Consider the following 15,211-nt stretch of genomic DNA (forward strand, 5'->3'; position numbering starts at 1 on the left):
GGGCGGGGCGATCGAATGAGCCGGGAGTAGTGGGATGTTGTCGGCGCCGTGGGCGAGCGGGCGGAGGGTCGCTTCCGATAGGATTGGACTCTTGCGCCTGCGGTTGTTGTCGCGACAAGGGATGAGAATAGAGAGCAACAAGCTGAGCGAAACCCCGAGACAAGTTGCGGCATTGATTGATGGTTGTACACTCGAGCGGCGTCAAACAGCCGTGTGTTTTATGATTTGGTGGGCACTGGTGCGAGGCTTAATATACATGCAAGTACATAAATAGCGTATGTACAGGGGTCCGGTGATCCCACTCAAAGTGCTACTGCTACCCCAGTTGCCCAGCTCTTCTAGTAGTAGCTCTGGAACCGCCTTCTGCTTCCCGCTTTGTCTCAATCCTCATGTTCACATCTGAGCAAAGCCGCTGCTGCCTAGGGTCACTGTCAAAATGCCATGCAAGATACCTCGCAACTCAATTTCTGGCATCTCGATGAGCACAGTCGGCTCTGCCTACATGCACATATCCGAATGAATATTATTCATCGGCTTATGTGGTTTTCTCATCTTACATCCCGCGACGCAAATGTAGTTGGTTGCTAGTCGGGAAGCTGCTGCGCCTCGTTCATTCGTAGATCCTAAATTGGCCACCAATCAAGCAGCAGGTCAGTCCGCGGCAGCCGACAAGAGCAAGATGCCGTGCTGGCGCAAAGCGTCGCCTTTTCTGGTATTGCCTTTGGCCAGTCGGACAGTCGACCAGTCGCGTTCTTGCCGTATGCAAGTTGCTCAGTATAGATGACTAAGAGCACCATCAAAGCGTACCAGCAGCGCAGCATGGCCTGAGAAAGGCTAGACCTCAACCACGCACACAACCTTTTTGCCCGATGCGGCAGTCCGCCAAGACACGACCAGAAGCACAGCCGCACAGCGACGCGCAACAACCCCCGTCACCTGCTCTGGAAGTTGATGACGGGCACTTGACCACATACTCATTGATATACTGCTAAGCCTTCACGACGTACGCCATTCGTGCTATGTCCAGCGACGACTTCCACGTCAGCTCCAGGCAGTGCCATTTTTACTCGCATGCCGTTATCCGGACGGGCTTGGGGTCGTTATCAGCGGGGGCGCTTAGCGGACCAGAGCTGGGCAAGAGGGGGTTGTATCGCGACATCGTGCCCAGAACGCCGTGACAGCTTTGTGCAATCCAGCAACATTGGCATGCCAGGCTTTAGTGTCTGTCATAGACTTCCAGATACACGATTTGGCATCTTAACTGCTTCTAGTCGTCTCTGGAGTGACCACCACTGGGTGGTTTGGTATGTCTCCATAGCCAGCACTGACTTACAGCTTTTAGGTCATGACGTCGTCCTTGCAAGCTGTTCTCATCCTCTTAAGAACTTGTATACTGGCCCGTAATCAGGAACTCGATCGGACTCCTTTTGAAAAACTCGGATAGGGGCTAACAAATGTGAGTGTGACTCCCAGCTGTCTGCCGAGGCTGGCCAGCCTTCCAAACGAAGTGTTAGGTGGGAAGGTTTCAAGCTTCAGGTTTGCTGCTTGTTCTCAGGTATGAATATGTCCGGGAACACTTGCTCGAGGTAACTTCCACATCTAGAACGGTCTTGACTGAGCTTATAGTAGTCACTACGAAGGATAGCACTCGCAATACAACACTGTAAGAGGGTATTGAAAGCGCACGATAGCCATCGATCACCATGCGCGGGAGTTTGGGGAAGTGTACCACTTGCCGCGCGCTAATCTCTCAACAACAAAACTTCATGAGGATATATGTGGTAAAAACCGCTTAAGAGGTAAGAGAGGGGGCAACAAGGTGGCAGCACAGGATCTAGTTACTGGGACGTCTAGATCGGAGATAGTGAGAACTCTTCGTTTCCGTTGAGTTTATTCGCGTTACTGCTATTTCCCTTCAGTAGTACTAGGTAGGATAGGGGTATGCAACCCCATTCCCGAATGGTACCGATAGTACCACGACCAGTGAACCATTGAATTAGCATCCCAGCCTAATACCGGAACTCGGTTCCGTCGTGGTTTCCATTGTTAAAGAATCGTTGGTGTGGCCGAGATACCCGTAGGAGTTCAGCTGCCTTGCCCCTGGGTCTAGCCACAAGTCGCGTTCTAATATTGGCATGCCATTATAGTGATACTTATTGGAGCTGCTGAGAAACGATATAAACACGTTAAGTGCTATCACAGTGGCCTTCCTTAGGGCTTGCGGTTGATGGAGGAGATACCAATGCACGGCGAGACCACTGAAACATCACTAAAGGAATGGCGGGGTAGGCCAGACGGACAAAAGGAGCACCTACTATCCTCCATACTTACTGGCCCACGCACACATGTCCCCTAGGCTGACGGCAGGCTTGCATGGCGAATCTGTTGAGACTCATCGGCGCTGTAACTCATAAGTGGTGATTGAACATGCATGCTCGCCAGAACGATAGCCAGGTCGTGTGGTTTTCTTCCGAGTAGCCAAGCGACGCAATCATAGCAGGAAACTTATCACCCTAGTTGGTCTGCACATCAGGCCACTCAGATTGCTCATCAATACATCACGGCTGCCATGCGATTTGTGAGCAAATATTGTCTCGCTCGCTCGCTCTCCTGCCGTCTATGTGATGTGTTCCTTACAACAGCACACGATCTGGACGAGTGGAACAGCACATACAGGACTTTGGGAAAACCACAGAGCCACGTAACTCAAGGCTACCGATGCTCACTCAACACCTCCTTCTCCCACGTATTTGGATATCATTCTGGTCGAGCACATTAGGATAGAGGTCGCATCTTCTGCAGGAGAGGTCGAACCCACGACCCTAAGCTACCATAGCAACAATATCTCGATGGCATAAGTTAGCCGATATAGGACATATATATTTAGTGAGGTTCTTCCTGTCCGCGGTGCCCAAGCTACTTAATAGAGCCTAATCATATTTCGTTTAGTATTGTATGTATTGCAAAAGCAACTGGGGATCGGTGGAAGAGCAGGGCTGTAACGCCACCTAAGAACGCACGCCTATCGGTTCACATCTTGGATTTCGCGCTGGTGATTGGACGTTTCAGAGGAATGCTCATGGGAAGATATGGTGTTGGGTAGAGCACCAAGTTACTGGAATTACTCTTATTCATATATGATACCGGGCACGTAGTATGCCCCTTGCCTCCCATGGTGGACGGGAGACAGCATACTTTTATGCGAGGATTTCTTTCCTGGGAAGGCTGGGGCTTCGCATACATAGGTAGTCCAAAGTATTATATGATAGATATCAGAAAAGGTATACGCCTTTTGAACGGTATGAAGGGCCAAGATGAAGACAGACGACTTGGCTCACTGCCAACACCACGCAATTCGAAGTGTTTCAAACCCAACTAGATATCAAACCTCTTCATAGGGAAAGAGTCACTGGTACGAAATGCGGGAAACCCTTCTCCATGGTTTTCGCCAGTGGTACGGAGATGTTCAAGTGGGCCGTGGTGATCTCGCAGGTTGTCCCAACCCTCGTCCATCGCAGAGGCGTAGATACAGCCGGGCTGAGATATCAAAATACGGCGCGGGCTATGCTATCTACAAATCGGCCGGTCGGAAACCGCTGTGTCTGGTAGCCGTCGGCAAGGCGGGTAATGAGGCACTACGAGATCTTTCATAATGGAATGAACAGGTATGAATGGTGACACTGCGCAGTCTAGCCGAAGTCGGACTTTGTAGACACTTGCGTGGTCGGTTTCTTTGACTCTCGGAGCAAACACTGGGTTGGGCATGGTTGGCAGCTCGAAACGCCCGGTTATACGTGGCATGGGCGAAATCGCCGGGTAATCAGAGCAGGAATGTTATGCTCTAACTCGGCAGGATTGTATATCAAATGCGCCCATGTATTGCCTTGGGAGCGATTTTGAGGAGTTGGATGGTCTTATCGAGTCGTCTTGGACTGTTTTGGGTGATCGGTGATCCTACCACCAACTACTGGGGCCCCTTCGTGCTCCGACAACGACAGGCTGGACCAAGTTCGTCACCGCGAGAACGCAGCATACGACTTGCAGCCGGTTCCAATGTTGTTAATGGCTGGATAAACTAAACATTTGAGGCATCAATATCTTATTGAATCCCCGTTTCGAGTCCTTGCTCGATTGATACTGTCTCGGCAAGCATTAGTACGCAGCTCGAGAACCATTTACAACGACCTTTGACCACAGGGACACCAACAGAAAATCCCGCGCTTGAGATGGAGATATCACCAAACACTATCAGAACTACGAGAACTTCGGGTTCGTGGCATCTCAATGTGCCACGAAATATAGCTGCATGCAGATAGCCCGCATACCTTTTGCCGCAATCATCTTTTCCCCCTCGCATGGCAAGCCGCCAATCCCGGAACTCCCAGCAACGTACCAATGGTCACATCTACATGTACATATATAGTAAAATCGCAAGACGTCAGATATGCTGCGTCTATTCTCAAGATTCCAAACAGGGTTTGCCACTGTCAGGTCAGATCCTGATGACGGTAGCCCCGGCTTGTGTCCATGGCTGGAACGTAGTTACCGTTCGGGCCTGTCTATTCGATGTTGATTCAACCGTGTCTCTCAGAAACCAATGTCTAGAGACAATTTATAGCAGAAGTTATCGCAGGGGCAGATCTTGCTAGGAGTTATTTGACAATATTGTTCAAGTGTGATGACCGAGTACGATCTGATTGAACGAATCATATCCAACAGATAAGTCTAACCGACGTGAGCTCGCTAACGAAGTCAGATCTTACGCATGGATGATGCAGAGAGAGTATTTCTTCTATACATGCTTGTCAGTATTCTACGGGTTGGAGTAGACGAGATTGGATACATCGCATCTGCCAAAGGCGACGTACAAGTTCAGTCGAGTGACCAGTGGTATGGTAGTCTGCGGTGTAGGTATCCCGAAGCTTGCTGTTGCAAGAAGTTTCGAATCGGGATATCTCCCGAACAAATACACGGCTAGCTGCCTTCAACCAAGGAAGCTGGCACATGCCAAGGGAAGAATATTGATGGGTTGTCGTCGTCGTTGACGATTTTTGGTCTCTCAGCCCCGGCGTGGTGTGTGAAGTGGTCGGGAGTCCGGCGTCCAACAAGGAAAAGGAATTACGATGCAACTGTCCAATAATTACCAACCATACTGGACGCTCGTCCGGAAGTACACGGCAGATATCTATGCGTGTTCGCCAGTGACATGGTCCAGAGTGAAGCCCCGAGTCGGCGTACCAGTAAGAGCGAGCGGGTGGCAAATGCCGGGTGTCGTGCCTGCTGCCCTGGAGGTGGTAGTCTCGTCAGATGGCCAATTACAGGAATCGAATATCAGGCTTCCGAAAACCCGAGAACTGATATCTCTTGTTAGTGACTACTTGCTCGCACTCGTTTTTACGGTCTGGTTGATTACGTTGGGGTTTTTATGGCCGAGTGTCCATGGGCACCCTTGCTGCCGATGTCAAGGTGCACATGGCGGCTCAAGGTGTCATCCAGGCAAGAAGTGATAACCTCGAGGGCGCCTCGTCCGATCCAACCAGCCGGCTGTAGGACAAGCCTCATGCCGGCCTGTCTATATGAACATGTCCACACGAGCCCAGCGCCTCGATTGGGAGCGAGCAGGCCGAGTGTCACTGGGGCATGGCCATGGTCAAGTTGGCGTTCCATGCGGCGACCGATCGATCCCCCTCCACATCGAGTGCTCCACCAAAAAGATAGACAGTCACCTCACTCACCTCGACCTCGGATTCCTTCCTTCTTCGATGCCGGGCGAAACTAGGCAAGACGGCCACAACCCATCCCCATGGCCAATTCGGATCCAATTGGATCACGACCAAGCCATGGCACACATCTCTAGCACGGGTCTATGCACTATTCCGTTGCATCCATGTCTGACCTGTCTAAGTCGCCGCTTTCTCCGGTCAAAAGGTCGACTTTCCGTATAGTGCCCCTGAACCTCTGAATGCGAGCCCGACGTTGACGATGACGATGAGGTGAGAACCCGGCATGCAGTGGGAGTCTCTGGCGCAATCTGTATACTGCGGTTCCTGTCTACTCGTACTCAATCGACCTGGCATCAGATAGCTGATAGACGCATCCATGTTCGAGGTGAAGTATGTAGTTGTATAGCTTGCAATATGCCACCGGGCCGAGAGTCCATTGATTGTCCATCGTAAGGCCCTAACGCCCGACTATGAGATGGAAGAGGAGGAGGCGAGGTTGGAAGATGAGGGCGGCCACGGCGGACTGGCCTGGCTTGAATACTGCTGGGTAGGCATAATCGGGGGCGGTTTTTCTCGCGATGAAGTGAAGTTGGCTCTTCGCCTTAAGGGGTGAACAATAGAAGTGCGTTTGTTTCCCCCCAGGAAGGCATTAATGCCATCAAACCCCCAGCCTTTTTTCCATCCCACGCTTTCGTTGATTGTGCCGTAGCCGAAACTGTGATTAGACCCCCTCCTCCCTCTCTGCCTGTCTCCGACTTCCATCCTCCGTCCATTTTTTTTTCATCTCCTGCGTCCCAATTCCTCCCCTCCACCCAAACCTCCTCTCATCCCTTTGACCAAACTCCACGGTCCAGCGCACACAACACAACACAACACAACACGCTCCCACTCCTTTCATCAGCCACACTTTGGTTTTGCACGCATCTTCAACTTTCACCACCACCATTCTCTTTGCTGGTATATCGCCAACCAACCACCAACACCATAACCCTAATATACCTGACTCACTCAAGACCCTCCTGCAATTCCGCGTCACCTCCAGACCTGGAACGTCAAAGCAACTGTCCATCCAGAGCGGCAAGCAATTGACAGAACCCGTCGACTTTCGATTACGCATGTCTGACATGGTTCGGCCTGAGCCATCACCAACTGCGACTCTGTAGCGGCCGACTACTCTAATAATCCTGACCTCTCCGGTCTGACTTGTCCTGACCTTTTCTTCTCTCTCCCCCCCTCGTCATCAGTCGACTCGGACACCAGATGTTCTACGGTTGTTGGATCTGATTGTTCCAATCACCCTTTTTCACGACACGCACGCACGCGAGAGTGGAGACGGTTAATTGCATTCCAGGAGCTTAACTGTATAGAAGAAGCAGCTTGGTTCTTTCAGCCTGCAATCTTCGTCTCTCTGCTCTGACTATTGTCGGTCGGTATTGTTTGGTCTCGATCAATCAAACCCCAGGCAGCGCCATTCCCTTTTCACTCATCCCAGCCGCATCCCCCAATCCCGTCTCTTCTTTTCTCCCGCTATTTACTTCTGTCGGTTGATCTGAGTGTCCGGTCCCTCCCTCCACCCTGGCCAGCACCAGCACCAGCGCCAGCCGCACACCACATGGTAATATTTGACAATACCACACCACACCACTCAGACTCCCGGGCTCAGACTGCCATACCCACATCCACAAACCACCCCCAGTCGCGTTTGTGCAGTTGCAGTTGCAGTTGCAGCAAGCAGCAGGAGCAGGGCCCCTAGCGGAACCACTTGGGTCCCGCACACAGCCTATCAGAACCTTGTCTTTGCATTCATTGGCATCCACCCTCCTGCCTACTGCTAAACCAACACATCCATTCCTCGACTCAACGCGTCGAGCTCACAATCCCATCCCCCAACTTACTTGTCTAAACCACAAGTGAGCCGCGCCCACCACAACACCCAACTCTTTGCCATTGGAGCTATTGTCGCGACTATACATCGCAACATACTCTAGACACCATGGCTACCCTTCCTCCGACGCGTGCTATGTCGTCGGAGTCGAGCTTGGGCGGTGCTGCCGACACCTTCTCCCACGTCGCGTCTCTCAGCTCGACACCCCCTACCACAGTCGCCGACAGCATGAGCTTAGCTTCCGAAGCCTCCAAGAACGATATCGCCATTGCTTCCGACCCAATTGACGAGGTTGTGCACGACTCGGTCGAGGCCCAAACCACTCCTGAGCCGTTGCACCTCGCCCTTGCTGTAGAGACCCACGAGGCCCTTATCACCGAAGAGACGCACACCCAACAAGTCGAAACCGACAAGGACACCACAGTAGATGAGCCCGCCGAGCCTGCCCAGCCGTCTGACGCTGCGCCCGCCGATACACCGACAGACACGCCCTCGCAAGGTCGGTCGCGACGCGCCCGGCGAAGCGAGCCAGTCTACAACATAGCCAAACTGAGTGGCACGGCAATCCACGGCAAGCGGCGCTCCAAAGGCGACATCATCAACGATCGCAAGCGCAGAACTATTTCGGGCACTCTACCAACCGGCGACCTTGATGGCGCAGGCACGAACAGCGGCGGCGTGGCCCAGAACGCCGGCGAGATGGTTCAAGACGGAATCAAAGCGCTCGACATGCTCTGGAGCATGAAGGGCCTCGACACACCCGACACCAAGAACCCCAAGAAGCGCGCACGGTCACCTGAGCCGGTATCGAGACGGATTTCCACGCGCTCGGCCGGCCCTATTGCAGATAACCTCATGCAGAAGGTATCTGCCATTGGGAAGAAGGGCAAGAAGGCTGTGCAAAAGAGCCTCTCCAACATCCCGCGAGAGTTGCGCAAACTTCAGGACACCAACGAATTTGCCAAAATTGATACGAAGCCTGTTCTGTACAGCACTTGGGCGAAGGGCAAGCTTGTGGGGCCGAATGATGACCCGGAGCCGCCTAAGAAGAAGATTAAGATCGAAGAGCCCAAGCCTGCGCCCCAAAAAGTAGCCGAGCCTACTCCCGAGGCTGCTTCCATCTTCAAGCGCAAACAGAACAAGAAGTGGCTGGATAGAGGTCTATACTCGGGCCAAGAGGCTCCCTTAGATATATTCAAGAGCTTGACACCGGCCGAGAGGAAGAGCATAGCAGATTTCCCCGAGCTGGTTCCCAAAGTTGGCGAGAAGCCCAACTCGACCTTACCAGCCCCCATGTTTAACGGCCTTCGTCTTCTGATCAAGGGCAAGGACTTCAAACTCCCTTACGATGTGTGCAATCCACTTCCCCCAGGGCAACCCAAGCCCGAAGGCTGGCGCACGATGACCAAGAGTAAGCCTTTCTCCCCCTTTTTGCGCCCCTCATATATTGAGATTTCAGATACTGACCGATTACACAGACCGTTTCGTGGGCGGTGCTGGAGCCTACTGGAAGAAAACCCCACACTTCAAAGACTACCAGTCGAAGTGTGTATGCACGCCTGAAGATGGCTGTGCCGAAAGCTGTCAGAATCGCATCATGTTATACGAGTGCGATGATACCAACTGCAACTCTGGCTCGAAATACTGCCAGAACCGCGCATTCGCTAGGCTGACAGAGCGAACCAAAAAGGGTGGTAAATTCCGTGTGGGTGTCGAGGTAGTCAAGACCGAAGACCGCGGTTACGGAATCCGGGCCAACCGTTGCTTTGAGCCTGGCCAGATTATCATGGAATACACCGGTGAAATCATCACCGAAGAGGAGTGTGATCGTCGGATGAACGAGAAATACAAGGACAACCAGGTAAGTGGTGGAGGATATGACATCTGATCTACCTTTGGTCACGCGACTAACATTTGTGATATAAGTGCTACTACCTGATGTCCTTTGATCAGAACATGATCATTGACGCTACGACCGGTAGCATCGCTCGTTTCGTCAATCACTCATGCAGTCCCAACTGTCACATGATCAAGTGGATCGTATCCGGACAACCGCGTATGGCGCTGTTTGCCGGAGATCGGCCCATCATGACAGGCGAAGAGCTGACATACGACTACAACTTTGACCCCTTCTCGGCTAAGAACGTGCAAAAGTGTCTCTGTGGTAGCCCCAATTGTCGTGGTGTCCTGGGTCCCAGGCCCAAGGAGGTGAAGGAGGTTAAGCCTGCCAAGCAGGACCTCAAGAAGACGGTCAAGGACGGAGTGAAGGCCGGCAAGCGCAAGATCCAGGAGCTCATTGGCGATAAGGAGGACGGCAATGCTGCCAAGAAGCGGAAGATAAAGACCCCCACCGCCCCCAGCGCCAAGCCCGTGAAGCGAACTGGCTCGAGCGCCTCTCTAAAGGGCGCGGCGGCCAAGGCGGCCAAGGTTGTTAGAAAGACCGTCAGCACCATCTCTGTTAACACCAAGGGCGGTGCCAAAGGAGTTGCCGCGCCTGCGTCTTCCAAAAAGGTCACGACTGTTAAGCGCAAGTCGACTGTGGTCAAGACGTACAGCAAAGGCAAGGCGTCGATGACTGCCCGTTCGACAACCAGCCCCAAGAAGTCGTTGTCGCGGAAGTCGAGTCTGACTATTGTGGCCGCCACGGGCGAGGAGAACCAAGATCCTCAGGAGGGTGTCTCTACCAAGAAGCTGGCGCTGGCTGGTGCCAAGGAGAAGTCTACTCCTACGCGAAACAGCCCGAGGAAAAGCGCTGCTGCTGGCGTAAACTCTCCAACCCCTAGGAAGGGCTTGGAGATGGCGCGCGTCTCGCCCAAGATCCGACTTGTGCAGTCGCCCTCCAAGGCTGCAGCATGAACATGCAGCTTGCTATAACACCATTCTCACCAATATCCTAACTATCACGGTCCACCTGTCACTCAACGCCAGGATAATGACCGCAGCGAGTTCGTTTTATTCAACTTACACTCTACAATACCACCATCACCATACCAGATATAGGCCGAGCAGAGAGGAATGAGGCTAAGAACTGAGCCGCACATGGCTCGGCGGTTTTTGGCCGCGTCACGTATACGAGATACCACGTTGGCGATGAACTTTGCCGCGGCGGAATGAAGCAAAGACTTTTTTTTTGCCAAGACACATTATGTATTTTAAGAGGTATCTCTCTGGTTGTTTTTCTTCTATTATTTATCCTTGTGGACTGTCATCATCTGAGGAGTGCGTGCAAGGAAGGGAGGAGGAAAGAGGCATAAACTCAGGGCGTTCACAGGCGTATGGTTTGGTTTGTTCCCCCTGTTTTTTCGCTGTTGCTGGCGACCCTTTGGCTTCTCTTGACTCATGGCGCTCTTCTCGTTATTGCAATCACCGGCAATAGAGCTGTGACAACTATATCGACGAAGGGAGGCGAAATCAAGAGAAAAGCAAGCAAAGATATTCTACCAAGTGTGAGAGAGAGAAAGGACGGTGTGCATATTGCGGCGATGATGATGGCTGGCTGGCATTCTTGACGTGACAGATGGGTCCTGTCCTTCTTCCCTGCTTTTTGATGCTAAAAGGAGGGAATAATCTATTGGCTGGCATTGTATAAACGTTTCCGTGCGCATTTCCCCTCACGATGTATGGAAAGTTATGTATGTGACGGGCTGCTAATGTTTTTATCCATGTATATGTGCGTGTTTCTGTTCTTGCTTAACCTGTATATATTCATTCCAGGTAGATACCTAACATGCAGCTTCGCCACGACGATGGAGAGAGCAAGCGACCCTGAGGCCTAGTTAGGACTGGGGGGAGAGGGGGTTCAGCTTGCTGCTTGACAGGGACATGCTAGCACACTACAGCCAGCCGCTGCAAAGTGCTGCCGGCACATTCCAGTCGGTTATCAAACTTTGCTTGCCAGCTTCTTCATGTTAGCTACTACAATGCACCAGTCTCTCGATATCATGCAAGCAGAGCATGTACAGGGTGAAGGGCATGTCAATTTTAATAACTTGCTAGCCTTTTTCTCTCCCCCTTTGTGCAAATCGCCCAATCAATTTGGTAGCGAAGTGATGCAACCTAACCTACGAGTAGCGGTATTCCCCCCTCCCTCAGAATCAAGCCGATAAACTCCCATTCCACCAAAAAGCCTATTATCTTCCACCAAAGGTTCCATGCAATCTTTTAACTTTGGGGGAAGTCTGGATGCTACATAACAGGCGGTGATTAATGCCGGGTTATAGAACGAGTACAGAGACTAGTCATGCACTTCACTGAGTAGGGGCAACGGCAATATCCTTGGAGGGAGGGACAGTAGCGTTGGAGGGAAAATGCTCTTGGTCCGCCGAGGTGGGTTCGGTGTCCACAGGGGTGTCGGGGGCGGCCATGGCCTCCGAGAGCTCCGACGAGCTCGTGCCGTTGGTCTGATTCTCCATGGCATACAGGCGCGCAGCTCGGCCTTCTTTCTTGCGAGGCTGGGGGCTATGTCCTCGGATTAGTATACTTCATACCTCGTAAAAAGAGAAAAGAGGGAGAGCCTTCTTACCTCGGCCGTTCTCCTGAACGTAAAAGCGTCTCAGCAGAGAGACGGCTTCGTCTCGGAGGTACCCGCCCTCCGCCGGATAGCCAGGCTCAACATTGCCTCCATCACCGTCTTCCTCTTCTCGAGCGTCTTGCTGAGCGCGGCCGCGAGTAATTTTTTCGTTGTCCACCGGGCCATACCCGTTCTGGTACGGTCGATCATCAGGTCTGGACACAGGTTTCGAGTTTATATGTACTCGGAACACACCACCCGTGCCACCAAACTTGTCGTTTACTGCGCCAAAATAGACCTTCTTGATGCCGAGCTGTCGCAGAAGGGACGCGCACATGACGCAAGGCTCAACCGTAACGTAGAGAATACATTCCGATATGATGGAACGGCTAACCTTGGGCGATGGATGCAGCTTCTGCCCATAAGGGTAAATGTGGCCGTCAGTAGGGTCGACGTCACCCCAGCTCGACTCGTCCAGAGTCGAGTCGTCCTTGACGTCGGCGTCTGGTTGGTGAGAGAGCAGCGAAGACAAGGCCATGAATTCGGCATGGCGAGTTCCGTTCCGTGTCACATTAGTCGCATTCATTCCTTTAGCAATGGTACGCCCACGGTAGACCAATACGCAGCCGACAGGCGTCTCGTTCGTGTTTAAGGCGAGTTGGCCCTGCCCATTATTAGTATTGCAATTGCCAAGTTCCTACATAGGAAAAGTCCCGAGGAGCGAGGACGGTCCCGGGATCCGTGTCTCGTAGATTGCAAGCCACTAGGCTTTATATTTCACTGGAAGGTACACCCGTGAAGACTGTCACCGACAGGTGTAGGTGGCATTAAACAGAAACGCACGGGATGGATTAAACACTTACCATAGCAAGAGCCTCCCGCATGAACTTGAGATGCTGCGCTCGCTCAATCTTGCCCTCCTCGGTAGTGGGCTCAATGAGCCCAGGCAACACCTGACTAGGGGGCGTCACCAAGGGAGCAAGCGGCTTGGGAATGATGGGTTGCTTGAGTCCGGGGATGGAGACGACAATGGGCACGGCTGCGGCCGCGATGGCGGCCGTGTCCTTGTCCAAATCCGGCTTGGAGTCTGGTTTGTTGTCGTGGTCGACATTGAGCATCTCCAGAGTCGCTGTGGCCTGGTCCATATTTGCATCGTCGATGGGCGGGACGCGTTGCATGGCAGGTAAATTGAGAGGGTCGGCGTTTTGTGCACCGGCCGCGCTGTGGCTACCCGAACTCTGGACCTCAGACTGGTTCGTGGTTGGGACAACAACCGTTGAAAGTGGCGTCTGGGGACTCGTGGGTTTCGGTGCTTCCCGAGCATTTGTCGAAGGAGTGGTGGTGGTGGTGGTAGGGGCAGCAGCGGGGGAGGCATTGTTACTGGTGTTATTGCCCAGTTCCGTGATGGCAGGCTGGCGGTCATGGGGCTTGCCAGGCGAAGGCACAGCATCCAGCGCCCGGGTAACAGGCAGTTGTTGGTGCTTGGAGTTTGCTTGGTTGTCGTCTTTGGTGCTCAAGGGCGCAGGAGTAGGGAATGGCTTGTTAAGAGGAGCCGAAGCTGCAGGCTGCACCGGAAGGTTGCCAGGAATGACATTCTCCTTATCCCGCAGCTGTTGCTGCTGCTGGGGCAGGGCGACGGTGTTATTGGGGACATAGCTAGATCCGTTGGCAGTCTTGGCAGTAGTACGTTTCTGGCCACCACGTTTCTTAGCCGCCGCCATGGCTTCATCCAAGAGCGGGTCGCCTTTTTCCAGATCGGAATCGCTGTGATGTTGTCCTTGGGGAGAGGGTGCAGCGTTGGTGGTAGTGGTGTCAATGTCCGAGACGGGTGCAGTAGCAGCGTCGTCAGTATCCGTAATGACGATGGCTGGCTGGTGGTGTGTATCGGCGGACGATGAGGCCGGATGAGAAGGAGGAGCGGCAGGGGCAGGGGCAGGGGCAGGAGCGGGAGCAGTAGCAGGAGGAGGTGTATGAGAAGGGGATTGTTTCGAGCTGGTGTTGCCAGACTTGGGTCGAAAGATGCGGGAAAGCAGTTGAATCAAAGATGCAAACAGTGCTTGCCAAAAGTTGGTGATGTAACCCGAACTTGCGCCTGAACCTGAGCCTGAGCCTGAGCCTGAGCTTGGGTCTGCACCTGCGCCAGAAGAGCCTGGAGCTGGGCGGTCGTTATTGTTGCTGGGACCCGCCATTGTTTCCTTCTGTGCTGTACAATCCAGTTCAATTGAATCGAATCAACCAACCCGCGCGCGAATGGTTCCTTCCTTCCGTCTGTCCTTCCCTCCCCTTCAATCAATCACCCAAGGGAATGACCCCCTCAGCCCCTCGATGATGCAGACCCAGTCAGACAGAGATGGGATGGAGATCACTCAAACAACTTCAACCCAGCCCAGCCTCGGGGGTCGCTCTTCGTCTACTGAAACCGTTGGATCTAGTCTGCCCAGTTCAGCCCAACTTGCATCATTCGGCCTCGCTATATAGGCCGTGGTTTCTCTATTACACCCCTCACCCACCGAGTACTTGAGTGCTAGGTGCTCGGTGGTAGGTAGAAGCACCGAATTCGAGTAGCAAACAATGTCAGAAGTGGGTAAAGTAGGTATACGTGGGCATGGAAGCCGCTCATAAAGCAGGTAAGAAATATAGGCAATGATAGGGCAAACATTGAGAGATAGGAGCTTACTATAGCAATATAAAGTAAAATACCATGCCAGCCCTCTCAAATTGGCCAGGTATATAGTCAGTCTATAATACAATAATAGACTGAGAAATTTCTGCCAGTAGCAGGTCGGCCTCGACCCAATCCAGAAGGCGGCACCATTTTACTTTCTAGCGTGACCTGTAGGGTAGCCCCGCAGTCAATTCCAGGCACCGCTCCTGGCCTATGTACATAAAACAACGACCCCACATTGACGTCTGTTTTGTTACCTAAGTCCAAGGCACTGAACTGCCACCTCTCGTCGAAATAAGCATTTCACGTACATGTTCATCAGGATATTAGGTAATGGATTGAATATCGTATTGGTATTATGAGACTTGGCTGTAAGTCTACTTCTTAGCCTAGTCTTGTCTATCTCGCCAGATTCTGTCCGGACCTAT

General features: G+C 52.6%; 3 protein-coding genes across 3 annotated transcripts; 1 reads left to right on the forward strand and 2 right to left on the reverse strand.

Annotated features, from left to right (window-relative positions):
- Nucleotides 1–7,716: 7,716 nt before the first annotated feature.
- On the forward strand, nucleotides 7,717–10,464 carry PG986_010795 (uncharacterized protein; the record flags this gene model as incomplete). The annotated part of the gene is made up of 3 exons (XM_066847017.1): nucleotides 7,717–9,019; nucleotides 9,087–9,469; nucleotides 9,535–10,464. The coding sequence occupies 3 exons, from the start codon at nucleotides 7,717–7,719 to the stop codon at nucleotides 10,462–10,464; spliced, it is 2,616 nt and encodes an 871-aa protein (XP_066696508.1).
- Nucleotides 10,465–11,855: 1,391 nt separating this feature from the next.
- Nucleotides 11,856–12,656, reverse strand: PG986_010796 (CMP/dCMP deaminase- zinc-binding protein; the record flags this gene model as incomplete). The annotated part of the gene is made up of 2 exons (XM_066847018.1): nucleotides 11,856–12,046; nucleotides 12,131–12,656. 2 exons carry the CDS (start codon nucleotides 12,654–12,656, stop codon nucleotides 11,856–11,858), a joined length of 717 nt encoding a protein of 238 aa, XP_066696509.1.
- A 313-nt stretch (nucleotides 12,657–12,969) lies between these two features.
- Nucleotides 12,970–14,307, reverse strand: PG986_010797 (uncharacterized protein; the record flags this gene model as incomplete). Its single annotated transcript, XM_066847019.1, has 1 exon — nucleotides 12,970–14,307. One exon carries the CDS (start codon nucleotides 14,305–14,307, stop codon nucleotides 12,970–12,972), a length of 1,338 nt encoding a protein of 445 aa, XP_066696510.1.
- Between the last annotated feature and the right edge of the window lie 904 nt (nucleotides 14,308–15,211).

The sequence above is a fragment of the Apiospora aurea genome (genome assembly GCF_038362705.1).
Source record: "Apiospora aurea strain CBS 24483 chromosome Unknown utg000007l_segment0_segment0, whole genome shotgun sequence".
Taxonomy (NCBI): domain Eukaryota; kingdom Fungi; phylum Ascomycota; class Sordariomycetes; order Amphisphaeriales; family Apiosporaceae; genus Apiospora; species Apiospora aurea.